The following is an 18,362-nucleotide window of genomic DNA, read 5'->3' on the forward strand; positions in this document are numbered from 1 at the left end:
ATAAGATAGGAAGGTGTCAGTGCGAGATTGAAGGAACAGAATCCCTGAATCCGCAATGCTGTCCTCATCACTTATGGTCTTCTTTCTGGTCACCACTCTCAGTAACGCTGAGGACACCTGCTCAGGTGAGTCCTGGTCACTGGGTTTTCCAACGCCTGTTTTCACCTAAGGAATTGCCTGAAATGTTAATGATGATGCAAATAAGTCAAATAGTCTTATTGCCCATAAAAGTTTCTAGTATCTATATATTTGATGAACCCCATTTAATTGGAAACTACAGCATCGCACAAGATGAATATTGTCTATGCTTAAGTTATTTTTATTTTTAAATATCTGCTTGAAACGTTTACTAAATATGTTCCTTTATTATTCTGTCTTCCTTCTGTGCCTTTCAGCCATGCATTTGTATGATCAGAGTCATTTATTTCTGCTGTCCCAAGACGTATCACCTCTGCTGCACCCTCAGTTATAGTCAGAGGGCAGCTTTTGTTATTCTCGGGCCGCACAAATAGACCACTGTGACTGGTGCAATGAAAACAATACTGAAAAACACAGAAATAAAGGAAGAAAAAAAAGCTGGTAAAAGTTGTAGTAGTTTATTATTTATTCAGTATTTGTATAAACTAATAAACATTTATATAAACTAATAAATCTACAGGCAAATAGCAGAAAAAAAGTTTTGTATTCTAAAATGAAACTGAAAAATGACAGAATAAGGATTAACAAATTTTTTTTTAAAAAACCTCTGTACAATATTTTAGCACAAACCATTGTTATCTATAAAAATCTAAGGGATTAATAAGGTCTGACATTATAGTTCATATTTTGTTCTATTTTTACCAGGTGGCCTAGAGCAGCTGACTATCCTGAAAGGATGTCCTGGGACAGCGGGAGCCCAAGGAGATAAAGGAGAACGTGGACCTCCAGGAGAGAGAGGTTGGTACTAGCAGGTCCTGCTTCTACTATAGGGACCCATATTGCAATGAGACTGTTCTACTGAGGACAGAGGAAACGTATATATAGTTCTGTTAGGGGAATGTATATATACAGTAGTTATGTTACAGGATATATAGATTGGGGCAGTAATAATCAGACACTGTATCAGATTGGTAAAGATGTAATTAGCGCAGTCAGTTATCCAATCAGCTTCTGCGTGACGTCCCAGCAGGGCGCACTTTGTATTATAATTCTCCAGGATATGAAACCTGGAGACGGAATGGTCGTGGGTGTTGGCCGGCTGAGTAACTCCAATTTATGGGATTCCCCTCCATGATAATTCTCATGTCTGTTACTATGTAAGGGGATGGGATTTAGCATTGAACAAAAGCTGGATCTCTGATTTATTTTAAATATATTTTTAATATACAATTAACACAGTCATCTCACTTTCACTTTCATATCTATATTACCATAACATATATCCAGCTTATCTATAATGTTAATGTATCAATAAAATGTTTCATTTATTGGAATCTTATATAGAAAAGGAAACATCTAATATATATATATCTCACAATAGAATGTATCCACATAGGTAGAGAGATAAGTTGCTGATATTGTGAGTCAGTATTTATATCATGTACTATATATACATCACTCATTATTATCACATACTGTACATGTGTTATGTATTATATATTATTTGCAGGACTCCCGGGCATCGCAGGAGCAGCTGGGCCTCCCGGACAGAAAGGTTGGTGACAATCTGTAATCACCTATATAATAAATATTTAAGGACCTGTTCATGTGTGAATACTACTGTATACACAGGTATATAATATACATATGTAACTGACAGAGTATACAGCACAGGAAAGGAATTGTCTTTCTTTGTTAACTTGGAAATGACCTTTGTGAGAGGCTAATGAATAAGATTAGTCATAAATAGATATTAAATGGTTATTACCATATTTACCTCGCTATTAAGCCGGGATGTAATAAAGTCAGAATTTGTCAGCCGTGTGGGATGGCGGCTGATCTCGGACATTGATTTTACGGGGCAGTAATGTGCACGGATAAACCATGTCTTGTTCATTGCATCCTGCCCTCAGTCTCCAGGGCTTTTAGCACAACCTGTTATAGACATTACACATACACACAAAGTGTACCTGCAGGTATTACAGCCTCTCCGCACACCGGAGTGCACTAGTAAGTAGCTGAGGCATCTACTTAGAACAGAGCAGGTGCAGACCTTGATGTGTATAAGGAGAACTGTGCAAAACCAAACACATTGCTGAGTACAACGAGGGATGACTGAGGAATGGATGGAAAAGATGCCCAATGACTTATACACAAACATGTCTCTTTTACCTTGCACTAAATCTAGCGTATAGAAGCTTACGGAGATCCAAATCATAATCATCAGGGGTTTAAATGTTCAACAACTGACATGTCCTATATGTGTATGTTATTGTAGTGTGTGGGGACCTGGTAAGAATTGCACCTACCCAGTGTGTACCGGCATCCTCACTGCTCCAAGTCCCCCGTGCCTTATCTACTAGTAATCTTCCTTTGTACTTCCCCCTGTGTCAGCCGTCATGTCTCTGTGTCTCACGTGCTGGACAGGGTTGGATATGGTATCACTGTGCTTAGAATGCCGGCGGTCAGAAGACCAACACCGGCATCTTGATGGCCAGGATCCTGACAAATTTAGGGTAAATTACCCACCCTTTCCTCTTACCACCCCCTAACCCAACCTTCCCACAGCCTAACCCTTACAGCCTAACCCTCCCCCCCACAGCCTAGCCCTAACCCTCCCTTCTCACAGCCTAACCCCCCACAGCCTAACCCTAACCCTACCACCCACAGCCTAGCACTGCCACTAACCCTCCCCCCGCAGCCTAACCCTAACCCCCCCCCCCCCCCCCAGATACTTACAGTATATTCGGGATGTCATCTGTTGGGATCCTGGCATCAGTATTCTGACAGGTGTCAGGATTCCAGCGCCACTCTTCCCCCTGCCGGCACCCTGAGCGCTGGGACGCCCACTACATCCCGCTGTACATGGGATCACTAGTAAGAACAGTAGATGGTCTGGGAGTGTGACTGAGTAGTGAGTGTGATGTGACCCCCCCCTCATATACAGCAGCATAGAGACTGGTATATGTACAGTGCAAGTGTCACTTCTCATTGTTATATGTCATTGTATTGCAGGAGATCCAGGAACTCCAGGGCTGCAAGGAGAAAAAGGTAACTGCGATGTAATACAGATTGCTGTTGTGATTGTGCTGTCTAACTAGATTGTAAGCTCTTGTGAGAAGGAATCTGACTCCTCTTATCTTATTGTATTTCCTGTTCTGTAACAGTACAGATATTTTTCTGGAAGAATAGGTTTAGGAAATCCGGGTCTGGTGGTGGAGGTGTGTGTGTGTGTGTGTGTGTGTGTGTGTGTGTGTGTGTGTGTGAGTGTGTGTGTGAGTGTGTGTGTGTGTGTGTGAGTGTGTGTGAGAGTGTGTGTGTGTGTGTGTGTGTGAGTGTGTGTGAGAGTGTGTGTGTGTGAGTGTGAGTGTGAGTGTGAGTGTGTGTGTGTGTGTGTGTGTGTGTGTGTGTGTGTGTGTGTGTGTGTGTGTGTGTGTGTGTGTGAAAAAATACTGTAAAGGGACTTTGAAAGAAAATAGCGCATGGAAAATACATTTTGGCCCAGGACAGGTTCGGGAACACTCACTAGTGGGGCAGATGTATTAAGCCTGGAGAAGTGACAAAGCAGTGATAAGTGCAAGGTGATAACACACCAGCCAATCAGCTCCTAACTGCCAATTTACATATTATTATTATTATCCTTTATTTATATGGCGCCACAAGGCATCCACATCGCCCATTACACAGTACATAATCAAATGAGCAAACAAGAAAACAGCACTTACAGTACAAGACAATATAAGATAGGTATAGAAAACCCGGGATTAGATGCCATCAAAGGGAGTATGGAGTAAAAGATAGTGTAAGTAAGAAAAGGAAAGGCACATGAGGAAAGAAGTCCCTGCTCTTGTGAGCTTACAATCTAAAAGGTGAGGGGCTAACAGACCGGAGTGACACAGAAAGGGTAGACAGTGAGCATAGACAAGAGGGTTAGGAGGAGAGTTGGCTGGGTTTGGTGAAGAAGTGGGTCGTGAGAGCCCATTTGAAGTTTTGTAGTGAGGTGGAGAGTCTGAGGGGAAGAGGTAGAGAATTCCAGACATAAAGAGCAGCACGTGCAAAATCTCATAGGTAGGAGTGGGAGGAAGTAATCAGTTGGCTGGAGAGATGACGTGCATTAGCAGAGCGAAGAGGATGGGTGAGAATGTAAAGAGAGATGAGGTCAGAGATGTAAGAGGGAGAAGAGTGGGTGAGGGCTTTGTAGGTGAGTGTGAGAAGCTTGATTTGGATTCTGAATGGGAAGGGTAGTCAGGGAAGGTCCTGCAAGAGAGGGGATGTGAATGTAGTACGTTTGGTAAGGAAGATGATATGGGCAGCAGCCTTGAGGATGGATTGAAGTGGAGAGAGGCATTTTTGAGGGAGGCCAGATAGGAGGAGATTGCAGTAGTCCAATCTGGAGATGACCAGTGAGTGAATAATGATCTTAGTGGCATCCTGGGTGAGAAAAGGTCTGATCCCGGAGATGTTTTTGAGGTGGAAATGGCAGGTTTTTGAGAGGTACTGAATGTGTGGTTTGAAGGAGAGGGAGGCGATAAGGATTACTCCAAGACATTGCACCTGGGGTCTAGAGGAGATAGTTGTGCCATCAATGGATAATGAAATTTTGGGAGGTGACGTTATGCGGGATGAAGGGAAGATGATCAGCTCAGTCTTAGACATGTTAAGTTTAAGAAAGCGCTGGGACATCCAGGAGGAGATAGCAGAGAGACAGTTGGAGATACGAATGAGGAGGATAGGGTAGAGGTCAGGGGAGGAAAGGTAGATTTGAGTATCATCAGCATAGAGATAATATTTTAAGTCAAAAGAGCTACAGTAATGAGCTCACCTAATGAGAATGTGTAGAGAGAAAAAAGGAGAGGCCCAAGTACAGAACCTTGGGGGACACCTACTGGTAGAGGAAGTGGGGGGGGGGGGAGGTATAGTCATGAGAGGAGACAGAGAAGGAAAGGTCAGAAAGGTTGGAGGACAGCCAGGAGAGAGCAGTATCACGCAAACCAAGGGAGTAAAGGATTTGCAGGAGGAGAGGGTGGTCTACAGTGTCAAAAGCAGCAGAGAGGTCAAGGAGAATAATCAGAGAGTAGTGGCCCCTAGATTTAGCAGCAAGGAGGTCATTGCAGACTTTCGTGAGGGCAGTTTTAGTGGAGTGGAGAGGACGGAAGCCAGACTGGAAAGGGTCAAGCAGTGAGTGGGAAGAAAGAAAGACAGTGAGGTGGTTGTAGATAATACGCTGAAGGAGTTTGGAGGTAAAAGGGTGAAGAGAGATGGGTCGGTAGTTGGAGAGATTGGTTGGATCAAGGGTAGGTTTTTTAAGAATAGGGGAAACTAGTGCATGCTTGAAGGCAGAAGGGACAGGGCCCGATGAGAGTGAGAGATTGAGTACATGGGCAAGATGGGAACAGGCAGACGAAGAGAGGAAACGGAGAAGGCAGGAGTAAATAGGGTCAAGTGATGAGGTGGAGGGGGGTGAGGACCGGATAAGGACCATGACTACCTCTCCAGATACAGTGAAGAAAGATGTCAGAGTTGGTAGGAGGGAAGGAGGTGTGTGTGTGTGGGGGGAGGGGGGGGTAGAGAAATGGAGGAGGGGGGGGGGGGTTGCTCAGGTTCTGGTGGGATGTTATGCCCTGACGAATGAAGTCAATTTTGGATATGAAGTAGGTGGCAAAGTCAAGAGCAGAAAGTAAAGAGGGGAGTTGAGGTGGGGGGTGGGCAAAGGAGCGAGTTGACAGTGGCAAAGAGGCGCCTGGGGTTTGAGGATTGGGAGGAGATGATATTTGAAGTAAGATTGTTTAGAGAGGGTAAGGGCAGCAAAGTAGTATGAGAGCATAAATTTGTAGTGGAGGAAGTCGGCCTTATTGCATGATTTCCTCCACTGTCGCTCAGCGGTACATGAGCATTTTTGTCAATATCTGGTGCATTTGGTGTAACAGGGTTGAGGTGTCGATCTGAGATGGTTGAATAGTGGTTGGTGGGGCAACAGAGTCGAGAGCATAAATAAGCAATGCATTGTAAAGGGAAGTAGCTTGTTCAGGGCAGGAAAGCGAGAGAATAGAAGAGAGCAGTGAGTCAAACAGGGAAGTGGTGTCAATAGTCTCAATGTTACGCTTAGTGGTGGTAGTCTTAGGTGGTAAAGATGGAGAAGCAGATAGAGATAGGTTAAAGGTGAGCAAGTGATGGTCAGAGAGGGGGAACAGGGAGTTAGAGAAATCAGAAAGATTACAGGGGTGAGTGAAAACCAGATCCAGCGAGCTTCCACTCACATGGGAGAGGGAGGAAGTCCACTGGGAGAGACCAAGAGAAGATGTGAGGTTAAGAAGTTTAGAGGCAGGTGATTTTGTGGGGTTATCGATAGGGATGTTGAAATCACCTAGGATAATGGAGGGAATGTCAGAAGAGAGGAAGTGAGGAAGCTAGGAAGCAAAGTTGTCAAGGAATGCCAGGGGGCAGTGGTAAATGACAGCTACTCGAAGATGAACAGGTTGGAAGAGGCGTATGGCATGGACCTCAAATGTAGAGATTGTAAGGGATGGTTCTGGTGGTATGAGTTGGTATGAGTAGCTAGAGGGTAGTAGGAGCCCAACACCACCACCGTGGTGACCCCCAGGTCGGGGAGGTGTAAGAATGTGAGAATATTGGAGCTGATTGGCTGTTGCATTATCACCTTGCACTTATCACTGCTTTATCACTTCTCCAGGCTTAATACATCTGCCCCAGTTCCTGATTGTTATAGTTTCTGAGCGTTTCAGGAACAGCGTTCCTGATTGTTCCTGCTGAAAAATAGCACTGACTATTATTATTATTTTTAATAATAATAATAATAATAATAATAATAACAATAGTATTAATAATAATAATAATAATAATAATAATATTACCATCATCATCATCATTGCTGTTTATAACATGGACATTATATTTATTAACTTTAATTTAGCAACATTTCTGTAGCAACAGCAATTGTGAACAAACAGTAATGCTGGGTATAAAACGACATACTGTACTGACAGGTCGGAGGGCCTTGCTCACAAGCTTACACTCTATAGGATAATAGGAGTTTGATACATAAAGTTAAGTATTCTATTTTACATTGGTCCAGCCATACTGAAAGAGAGTAAAAGTGCTTAGCGGGCTATATTATCACACAGCAATGCTGATTAGGGGTCACAGGGATATTTGAGTATATAAAGGGAACACATGTAAAGTTTGTGTGAACTGTGTAGAGTTCCACGGTGTCAGGTCAGTAACTAGTCTCAGCCGGTGGGAATATTACCAGCTCTGTTTCTGAGAGATAAGATAAAGTGGCAGAAAGATGGGGGCATACTTACCAGAATTCACATTTTATATATGATTTAGCTGCGATAATGTGATATTCATTATTATCACAGGGATCTATCATATAAAGGTGAGGGACAGTGCTTGTGAGAAGCTGTGTCCCAGCAATGTGTCCGCATCTGGCTTTGCCATAATTGAAGCCTTCACTTGCTGGGGTAATAATCTACACATGCCCAGTAAGGCAGTGCAGAGTCTGGAGACAGAACATGTAGCGACACAGTAATGCATAAAGAAAAGAAATGTTTATAACAGAATATAAATGAGAAAAAGCTTACCTGCACACAGGGATCTCTGATCGGTGAGTTGCTGCTAACCTGATCAGCTGAGCTGTGTGATTGGCTGAGCTGCACTGCATGTCCTGGGCTGGCAGATCACACAGATCAGCTGATTGGTTTACAATAGCAGCTCACTGATCAGAGATCCCCTGGTGCAGGTAGCTTTGTATTATGTATATTCTAGTAGAACTTTTTATGTTCTTTCTGCATGCAGCGTGTTTCCTATCAGATACAGGGTGGTCACAGACGTGGGCTCCAGGCTCTGATGTACCTGTCAGATCTGAAGATGGCGTTAGTTTAGAATTGCTTGGGCCAAAAACATTGAACAGTTGAGGTTTGTTACATCTGGGCTGACAGCCAGGGCCGTTTCTAGACAATTTGGCTCCCAGTGCGAGATTTAAAAATGCGCCCCCCCCCCCCATTGCTATAAAAAAAATTGCGCCCCCCCATATAGCTATAAAAAGAAAAAGTATGCGCGTGCCGGAGGCGCGCGCGCTCCCGACAAGGCGTGGCCTCATCTGATATCATCACGCCCACCACAGGGGGGAAAAAATAAAAAAAGTCCCCATTTTACACATTACAGCAGCCAAATGTCCCCATTTTACACAGTGCGGCAGGCAGATATCCCCATTTTACACAGTACGCAGGCAGGTATCCCCATTTTACACAGTACGCAGGCAGGTATCCCCATTTTACACAGTACGCAGGCAGGTATCCCCATTTTACACAGTACGCAGGCAGGTATCCCCATTTTACACAGTACGCAGGCAGGTATCCCCATTTTACACAGTGCGGCAGGCAGATATCCCCATTTTACAGAGCGCGGCAGGCAGGTATCAGGGCCGGCTCCGGGGTTTTGAGCGCCCCAGGCAGGCGATGGGGGCGTGGCTTCATACAGGGGGCGTTGTCACTTACGCCCCCTGTACAGTGGTAGCGCCGATGAAAGATGTGCGGTGCGCGATGACGTTATCGCGCACCGCACAGCAAAGGTCCTCTCCACGAAGGGGAACTAGACGCTTCGTGTCTAGTTCCCTTCGTGGAGAGGACCTTTGCTGTGCAGTGCGCGATGACGTCATCGCGCACCGCACAGTAAACGTCCTCTCGACGAAGGGAAACTAGACGTTACGCATCTAGTTACCTTCGCGGCGGGGGACAGCGGCGGCGGGCAGCGGGGGGCGCACGGCACATCAGCAGCGGATCTTGCCGTGGTGCGGCGCCCTCCAGATGGCGCCGGCGCCCTCCGGAAGGCGGCGCCCCGGGCAAAAGTCCTGCTTGCCCGTGGCAAGATCCGCTCCTGGCAGGTATCCCCATTTTACACAGTGCGGCAGGCAGGTGTCCCCATTTTACACAGTGCGGCAGACAGGTGTCCCCATTTTACACAGTGAGGCAGGCAGGTGTCCCCATTTTACACAGTGAGGCAGGTGTCCCCATTTTACACAGTGAGGCAGGTGTCCTCATTTTACAGAGAGGCAGGTGTCCCCATTTTACTGCGGCAGGCAGGTGCCCCCATTTTACACAGTGCGGCAGGCAGGTGTCCCCATTTTACACAGTGAGGCAGGTGTCCCCATTTTACACAGTGCGGCAGGCAGGCCCCCATTTTACACAGCGTGGCAGGCAGGTGTCCCCATTTTACACAGTGCAGCAGGCAGGTATCCCCAGTGTGGCAGGCAGGTGTCAAGTGGTGGGGGGGAAGGAAGGGGGAGAGAAAGAGATATACTTACATGTTCCGCTCTTCGGATCCCGCCGCCGGACGTCCCTCGCGCCTGCCGCCGCCGCCTCCTTCCATGCTTCTCTCCTCCCTCTCCCCGAGCGCTCCTGCTCGGGGGGCGGGGCTTCGTGGAATGACGCGTTTGCGTCATGACGTCACGACGCAAACGCGTCATTTCGTGAAACTCCGCCCCCTCGAGCAGGAGCGCTCGGGGAGAGGGAGGAGAGGGGAAATAACACTTAAAGTGCCGCGGCGGGCGCCCCGTGCGGTTGCACGGCTCGCCCGCCGCTAGAAACGGCACTGCTGACAGCATTTCCCATCAGAGGTATGAGCGGTCAGCATGCGGAGCTGATGAGATTTTTAGGGCATGGAGCAGAGTTTTACAAAATCTCCAAAATTCCTTTCCTAAACTTATGTGCAACTAAAATAATGTGGAGTAGAGATGAGCGGGTTCAGTTCGTCGAGATCCGAACCCCCCCGAACTTCCGCTATTTTACACGGGTCCGAGGAAGCCTCGGATCTTCCTGGCTTGCTCGGTTAACCCGAACGAGGCCGAACGTCATCATCCCACTGTCGGATTCTCGCAAGATTCGTATTCTATATAAAGAGCCGCTCGTTGCCGCCATTTTCACTCATGCATTGGAGATTGAACGGAGAGGACGTGGCTACGTTTTCTGCCTGAAAAGCTCCATATCTGTGCTCAGTGTGCTGCAAATATCTGTGCTCAGTGTGCTGCATTTTGGCGACCAACAGTATATTATAGTACAGTACAGTAGGCCATTGCTGTATCTTGCAGTTCTGTGTCACTTCAAGTATCCATATCTGTGCTGCATTGTTGTGAGCCATATATAGTAGTACAGTGCTGCATTGTGGTGACCAGTATACTACAGTACAATAGTCCAGTGCTTATCGCTGCTCTGTGTCAGTTCTCCGTAGTATCATCAGTGCTCAGTAAAATCAGTGCTCAGTATAATCAGTGATTGATCAGTATAATCAGTGCTCAGTGTAATCAGTGCGCTGTTAGACGTGCGCCCGTTTTCCGCCATTAGTGCAGTGGGATTTAGACAATTGATGAAGTTATTGTGTCCCCGATACAAAATCCCATCTAGATTCCACTTCACTAGGCAGGCGATAGCGAGATTTTACCAATTAATATTAGTGATTTATTATTAATCATTAATTACAGTGTTCTTGCCAAATGATTCCAGTGATTTTGTCATTTTCTTCCAGTGATTTGGACCAATAATACCATTGATTAGTACGAATAATTCCAGTGATTTTGTCATTTTTTTCCAGTGATTTGGACCAATAATACCATTGATTAGAACAAATAATTCCAGTGATTTTGTCATTTTCTTCCAGTGATTTGGACCAATAATACCATTGATTAGAACGAATAATTCCTGTGATTTTGTCATTTTCTACCAGTGATTTGGACCAATAATACCATTGATTAGAATGAATAATTCCAATGATTTTTGTCATTTTTTTCCAGTGATTTGGACCAATAATACCATTGATTAGAAAAAATAATTCCTGTGATATTAAGGAGTTTGTGTCGCTTAGCTTAGCCGTCAAGCGACCACAGTGCACTTCTTTTTCTCTCTTCTTTGCATCATGTGCTGTTTGGGGCCAATTTTTTTTAAGTGCCATCCTGTCTGACACTGCAGTGCCACTCCTAGATGGGCCAGGTGTTTGTGCCGCTCTCTTGGGTTGCTTAGCTTAGTCATCCAACAACCTCGGTGCACATTTTAGGACTAAAAATAATATTGTGAGGTGTGAGGTGTTCAGAATAGACTGGAAATGAGTGGAAATTATGGTAATTGAGGTTAATAATACTATAGGATCAAAATTACCCCCAAATTCTATGATTTAAGCTGTTTTTGAGGGTTTTTTGGGAAAAAACACTAGAGATGAGCGCCTGAAATTTTTCGGGTTTTGTGTTTTGGTTTTGGGTTCGGTTCCGCGGCCGTGTTTTGGGTTCGAACGCGTTTTGGCAAAACCTCACCGAATTATTTTTGTCGGATTCGGGTGTGTTTTGGATTCGGGTGTTTTTTTCCAAAAACACTAAAAAACAGCTTAAATCATAGAATTTGGGGGTCATTTTGATCCCAAAGTATTATTAACCTCAAAAACCATAATTTACACTCATTTTCAGTCTATTCTGAATACCTCACACCTCACAATATTATTTTTAGTCCTAAAATTTGCACCGAGGTCGCTGTGTGAGTAAGATAAGCGACCCTAGTGGCCGACACAAACACCGGGCCCATCTAGGAGTGGCACTGCAGTGTCACGCAGGATGTCCCTTCCAAAAAACCCTCCCCAAACAGCACATGACGCAAAGAAAAAAAGAGGCGCAATGAGGTAGCTGTGTGAGTAAGATTAGCGACCCTAGTGGCCGACACAAACACCGGGCCCATCTAGGAGTGGCACTGCAGTGTCACGCAGGATGGCCCTTCCAAAAAACCCTCCCCAAACAGCACATGACGCAAAGAAAAAAAGAGGCGCAATGAGGTAGCTGACTGTGTGAGTAAGATTAGCGACCCTAGTGGCCGACACAAACACCGGGCACATCTAGGAGTGGCACTGCAGTGTCACGCAGGATGTCCCTTCCAAAAAACCCTCCCCAAACAGCACATGACGCAAAGAAAAAAAGAGGCGCAATGAGGTAGCTGTGTGAGTAAGATTAGCGACCCTAGTGGCCGACACAAACACCGGGCCCATCTAGGAGTGGCACTGCAGTGTCACGCAGGATGTCCCTTCCAAAAAACCCTCCCCAATCAGCACATGATGCAAAGAAAAAGAAAAGAAAAAAGAGGTGCAAGATGGAATTATCCTTGGGCCCTCCCACCCACCCTTATGTTGTATAAACAAAACAGGACATGCACACTTTAACCAACCCATCATTTCAGTGACAGGGTCTGCCACACGACTGACTGATATGACGGGTTGGTTTGGACCCCCCCAAAAAAGAAGCAATTAATCTCTCCTTGCACAAACTGGCTCTACAGAGGCAAGATGTCCACCTCATCTTCACCCTCCGATATATCACCGTGTACATCCCCCTCCTCACAGATTATCAATTCGTCCCCACTGGAATCCACCATCTCAGCTCCCTGTGTACTTTGTGGAGGCAATTGCTGCTGGTCAATGTCTCCGCGGAGGAATTGATTATAATTCATTTTAATGAACATCATCTTCTCCACATTTTCTGGATGTAACCTCGTACGCCGATTGCTGACAAGGTGAGCGGCGGCACTAAACACTCTTTCGGAGTACACACTTGTGGGAGGGCAACTTAGGTAGAATAAAGCCAGTTTGTGCAAGGGCCTCCAAATTGCCTCTTTTTCCTGCCAGTATAAGTACGGACTGTGTGACGTGCCTACTTGGATGCGGTCACTCATATAATCCTCCACCATTCTATCAATGTTGAGAGAATCATATGCAGTGACAGTAGACGACATGTCCGTAATCGTTGTCAGGTCCTTCAGTCCGGACCAGATGTCAGCATCAGCAGTCGCTCCAGACTGCCCTGCATCACCGCCAGCGGGTGGGCTCGGAATTCTGAGCCTTTTCCTCGCACCCCCAGTTGCGGGAGAATGTGAAGGAGGAGATGTTGACAGGTCGCGTTCCGCTTGACTTGACAATTTTGTCACCAGCAGGTCTTTCAACCCCAGCAGACCTGTGTCTGCCGGAAAGAGAGATCCAAGGTAGGCTTTAAATCTAGGATCGAGCACGGTGGCCAAAATGTAGTGCTCTGATTTCAACAGATTGACCACCCGTGAATCCTTGTTAAGCGAATTAAGGGCTGCATCCACAAGTCCCACATGCCTAGCGGAATCGCTCCGTGTTAGCTCCTTCTTCAATGCCTCCAGCTTCTTCTGCAAAAGCCTGATGAGGGGAATGACCTGACTCAGGCTGGCAGTGTCTGAACTGACTTCACGTGTGGCAAGTTCAAAGGGCATCAGAACCTTGCACAACATTGAAATCATTCTCCACTGCACTTGAGACAGGTGCATTCCATCTCCTATATCGTGCTCAATTGTATAGGCTTGAATGGCCTTTTGCTGCTCCTCCAACCTCTGAAGCATATAGAGGGTTGAATTCCACCTCGTTACCACTTCTTGCTTCAGATGATGGCAGGGCAGGTTCAGTAGTTTTTGGTGGTGCTCCAGTCTTCTGTACGTGGTGCCTGTACGCCGAAAGTGTCCCGCAATTCTTCTGGCCACCGACAGCATCTCTTGCACACCCCTGTCGTTTTTTAAAAAATTCTGCACCACCAAATTCAAGGTATGTGCAAAACATGGGACGTGCTGGAATTTGCCCATATTTAATGCACACACAATATTGCTGGCGTTGTCCGATGCCACAAATCCACAGGAGAGTCCAATTGGGGTAAGCCATTCCGCGATGATCTTCCTCAGTTGCCGTAAGAGGTTTTCAGCTGTGTGCGTATTCTGGAAAGCGGTGATACAAAGCGTAGCCTGCCTAGGAAAGAGTTGGCGTTTGCGAGATGCTGCTACTGGTGCCGCCGCTGCTGTTCTTGCGGCGGGAGTCCATACATCTACCCAGTGGGCTGTCACAGTCATATAGTCCTGACCCTGCCCTGCTCCACTTGTCCACATGTCCGTGGTTAAGTGGACATTGGGTACAACTGCATTTTTTAGGACACTGGTGAGTCTTTTTCTGACGTCCGTGTACATTCTCGGTATCGCCTGCCTAGAGAAGTGGAACCTAGATGGTATTTGGTAACGGGGGCACACTGCCTCAATAAATTGTCTAGTTCCCTGTGAACTAACGGCGGATACCGGACGCACGTCTAACACCAACATAGTTGTCAAGGACTCAGTTATCCGCTTTGCAGTGGGATGACTGCTGTGATATTTCATCTTCCTCGCAAAGGACTGTTGAACAGTCAATTGCTTACTGGAAGTAGTACAAGTGGGCTTACGACTTCCCCTCTGGGATGACCATCGACTCCCAGCGGCAACAACAGCAGCGCCAGCAGCAGTAGGCGTTACACGCAAGGATGCATCGGAGGAATCCCAGGCAGGAGAGGACTCGTCAGACTTGCCAGTGACATGGCCTGCAGGACTATTGGCATTCCTGGGGAAGGAGGAAATTGACACTGAGGGAGTTGGTGGGGTGGTTTGCGTGAGCTTGGTTACAAGAGGAAGGGATTTACTGGTCAGTGGACTGCTTCCGCTGTCACCCAAAGTTTTTGAACTTGTCACTGACTTATTATGAATGCGCTGCAGGTGACGTATAAGGGAGGATGTTCCGAGGTGGTTAACGTCCTTACCCCTACTTATTACAGCTTGACAAAGGGAACACACGGCTTGACACCTGTTGTCCGCATTTCTGGTGAAATACCTCCACACCGAAGAGCTGATTTTTTTGGTATTTTCACCTGGCATGTCAACGGCCATATTCCTCCCACGGACAACAGGTGTCTCCCCGGGTGCCTGACTTAAACAAACCACCTCACCATCAGAATCCTTCTGGTCAATTTCCTCCCCAGCGCCAGCAACACCCATATCCTCCTCATCCTGGTGTACTTCAACACTGACATCTTCAATCTGACTATCAGGAACTGGACTGCGGGTGCTCCTTCCAGCACTTGCAGGGGGCATGCAAATAGTGGAAGGCGCATGCTCTTCACGTCCAGTGTTGGGAAGGTCAGGCATCGCAAACGACACAATTGGACTCTCCTTGTGGATTTGGGATTTCAAAGAACGCACAGTTCTTTGCGGTGCTTTTGCCAGCTTGAGTCTTTTCAGTTTTCTAGCGAGAGGCTGAGTGCTTCCATCCTCATGTGAAGCTGAACCACTAGCCATGAACATAGGCCAGGGCCTCAGCCGTTCCTTGCCACTCCGTGTGGTAAATGGCATATTGGCAAGTTTACGCTTCTCCTCCGACAATTTTATTTTAGGTTTTGGAGTCCTTTTTTTTCTGATATTTGGTGTTTTGGATTTGACATGCTCTGTACTATGACATTGGGCATCGGCCTTGGCAGACGACGTTGCTGGCATTTCATCGTCTCGGCCATGACTAGTGGCAGCAGCTTCAGCACGAGGTGGAAGTGGATCTTGATCTTTCCCTAATTTTGGAACCTCAACTTTTTTGTTCTCCATATTTTATAGGCAGAACTAAAAGGCACCTCAGGTAAACAATGGAGATGGATGGATTGGATACTAGTATACAATTATGGACGGACTGCCACGGTTAGGTGGTATAAAAAAACCACGGTTAGGTGGTATATATTGTAATACAATTATGGATGGACGGACTGCCTGCCGAGTGCCGACACAGAGGTAGCCACAGCCGTGAACTACCGCACTGTACACTGGTTGATAAAGAGATAGTAGTATACTCGTAACAACTAGTATGACACTATGACGGTATAAAGAATGAAAAAAAAACCACGGTTAGGTGGTATATATTATAATAATACAATTATGGATGGACGGACTGCCTGCCGAGTTCCGACACAGAGGTAGCCACAGCCGTGAACTACCGCACTGTACACTGGTTGATAAAGAGATAGTAGTATACTCGTAACAACTAGTATGACTGACTATGACGGTATAAAGAATGAAAAAAAAACCACGGTTAGGTGGTATATATTGTAATACAATTATGGATGGACGGACTGCCTGCCGAGTTCCGACACAGAGGTAGCCACAGCCGTGAACTACCGCACTGTACACTGGTTGATAAAGAGATAGTAGTATACTCGTAACAACTAGTATGACTGACTATGACGGTATAAAGAATGAAAAAAAAACCACGGTTAGGTGGTATATATTGTAATACAATTATGGATGGACGGACTGCCTGCCGAGTTCCGACACAGAGGTAGCCACAGCCGTGAACTACCGCACTGTACACTGGTTGATAAAGAGATAGTAGTATACTCGTAACAACTAGTATGACTGACTATGACGGTATAAAGAATGAAAAAAAAACCACGGTTAGGTGGTATATATTATAATACAATTATGGATGGACGGACTGCCTGCCGACTGCCGACACAGAGGTAGCCACAGCCGTGAACTACCGCACTGTACACTGGTTGATAAAGAGATAGTAGTATACTCGTAACAACTAGTATGACACTATGACGGTATAAAGAATGAAAAAAAAACCACGGTTAGGTGGTATATATTATAATACAATTATGGATGGACGGACTGCCTGCCGACTGCCGACACAGAGGTAGCCACAGCCGTGAACTACCGCACTGTACACTGGTTGATAAAGAGATAGTAGTATACTCGTAACAACTAGTATGACACTATGACGGTATAAAGAATGAAAAAAAACCCACGGTTAGGTGGTATATATTATAATACAATTATGGATGGACGGACTGCCTGCCGAGTGCCGACACAGAGGTAGCCACAGCCGTGAACTACCGCACTGTACACTGGTTGATAAAGAGATAGTAGTATACTCGTAACAACTAGTATGACTGACTATGACGGTATAAAGAATGAAAAAAAAACCACGGTTAGGTGGTATATATTATAATACAATTATGGATGGACGGACTGCCTGCCGACTGCCGACACAGAGGTAGCCACAGCCGTGAACTACCGCACTGTACACTGGTTGATAAAGAGATAGTAGTATACTCGTAACAACTAGTATGACACTATGACGGTATAAAGAATGAAAAAAAAACCACGGTTAGGTGGTATATATTATAATACAATTATGGATGGACGGACTGCCTGCCGACTGCCGACACAGAGGTAGCCACAGCCGTGAACTACCGCACTGTACACTGGTTGATAAAGAGATAGTAGTATACTCGTAACAACTAGTATGACACTATGACGGTATAAAGAATGAAAAAAAAACCACGGTTAGGTGGTATATATTATAATAATACAATTATGGATGGACGGACTGCCTGCCGACTGCCGACACAGAGGTAGCCACAGCCGTGAACTACCGCACTGTACACTGGTTGATAAAGAGATAGTAGTATACTCGTAACAACTAGTATGACTATGACGACGGTATAAAGAAAGAAAAAAAAATACCACGGTTAGGTGGTATATAATTATACAATTATGGATGGACGGACTGCCTGCCGAGTGCCGACTGCCGACACAGAGGTAGCCACAGCCGTGAACTACCGCACTGTACTGTGTCTGCTGCTAATATAGACTGGTTGATAAAGAGATAGTATACAACAATATACTACTATACTGGTGGTCAGGCACTGGTCACCACTAGTCACACTGGCAGTGGCACTCCTGCAGCAAAAGTGTGCACTGTTTAATTTTAAATTAATATAATATTATGTACTCCTGGCTCCTGCTATAACAACCTGCAGTGCTCCCCAGTCTCCCCCACAATTATTATAAGCTTTTATACATTGATGTGCAGCACACTGGGCTGAGCTGAGTGCACACAGACTGAGTCACACTGTGTGACTGCTGTGTATCGTTTTTTTCAGGCAGAGAACGGATATAGCAGAGAACGGATATATTAAATAAAAGTTAACTTAACAACAACTGCACTGGTCACTGTGGTAAACTCTGTCTGCACAATCTCTCTCTCTCTCTTACCCCTTTTACACCTACGAGCACGGGTCGCAGCCGGGAGCCTGACACGGGAGCTGCCCCCTGCTGCGACCCGTGCTCGGTCCCTTTCCCATTAGCAGTCACAACCCGGCATATGCCGGGTTGGTGACGCTTCTAGCTACACGGCAGGGGCGGCGCAGGGAGATCACATGATCTCCCAGCGCCGCCCATCCATACAGTGTAAACGGGAGCCGTGTCGCATCGACACGGCTCCCGTTTACACTACACCCTACCCGGATCATTCCCGTGTCCTACCCAGGTAAATAGCCGGGTAGGATTCACGGGTCACTTGATCCGGGTTTACCCTTTTCC

At 46.1% G+C, this 18,362-nt stretch overlaps 1 protein-coding gene across 1 annotated transcript in view; it reads left to right on the forward strand.

Moving 5' to 3' along the window:
• The window catches only part of LOC134948173 (ficolin-1-like), a 51,360-nt gene continuing 32,998 nt past the window's right edge, over positions 1-18,362 (forward strand). Inside the window, exons 1-4 of the mRNA XM_063935998.1 lie at positions 1-125; positions 844-936; positions 1,649-1,693; positions 3,154-3,189. Of these exons, the coding sequence (XP_063792068.1) occupies positions 56-125; positions 844-936; positions 1,649-1,693; positions 3,154-3,189 (244 nt within the window). The 5' untranslated portion in view covers positions 1-55. The remainder of the gene's footprint in view (positions 126-843; positions 937-1,648; positions 1,694-3,153; positions 3,190-18,362) is intronic.

The sequence above is a fragment of the Pseudophryne corroboree genome, chromosome 8, assembly GCF_028390025.1.
Source record: "Pseudophryne corroboree isolate aPseCor3 chromosome 8, aPseCor3.hap2, whole genome shotgun sequence".
In the NCBI taxonomy this organism is placed as follows: Eukaryota; Metazoa; Chordata; class Amphibia; order Anura; family Myobatrachidae; genus Pseudophryne; species Pseudophryne corroboree.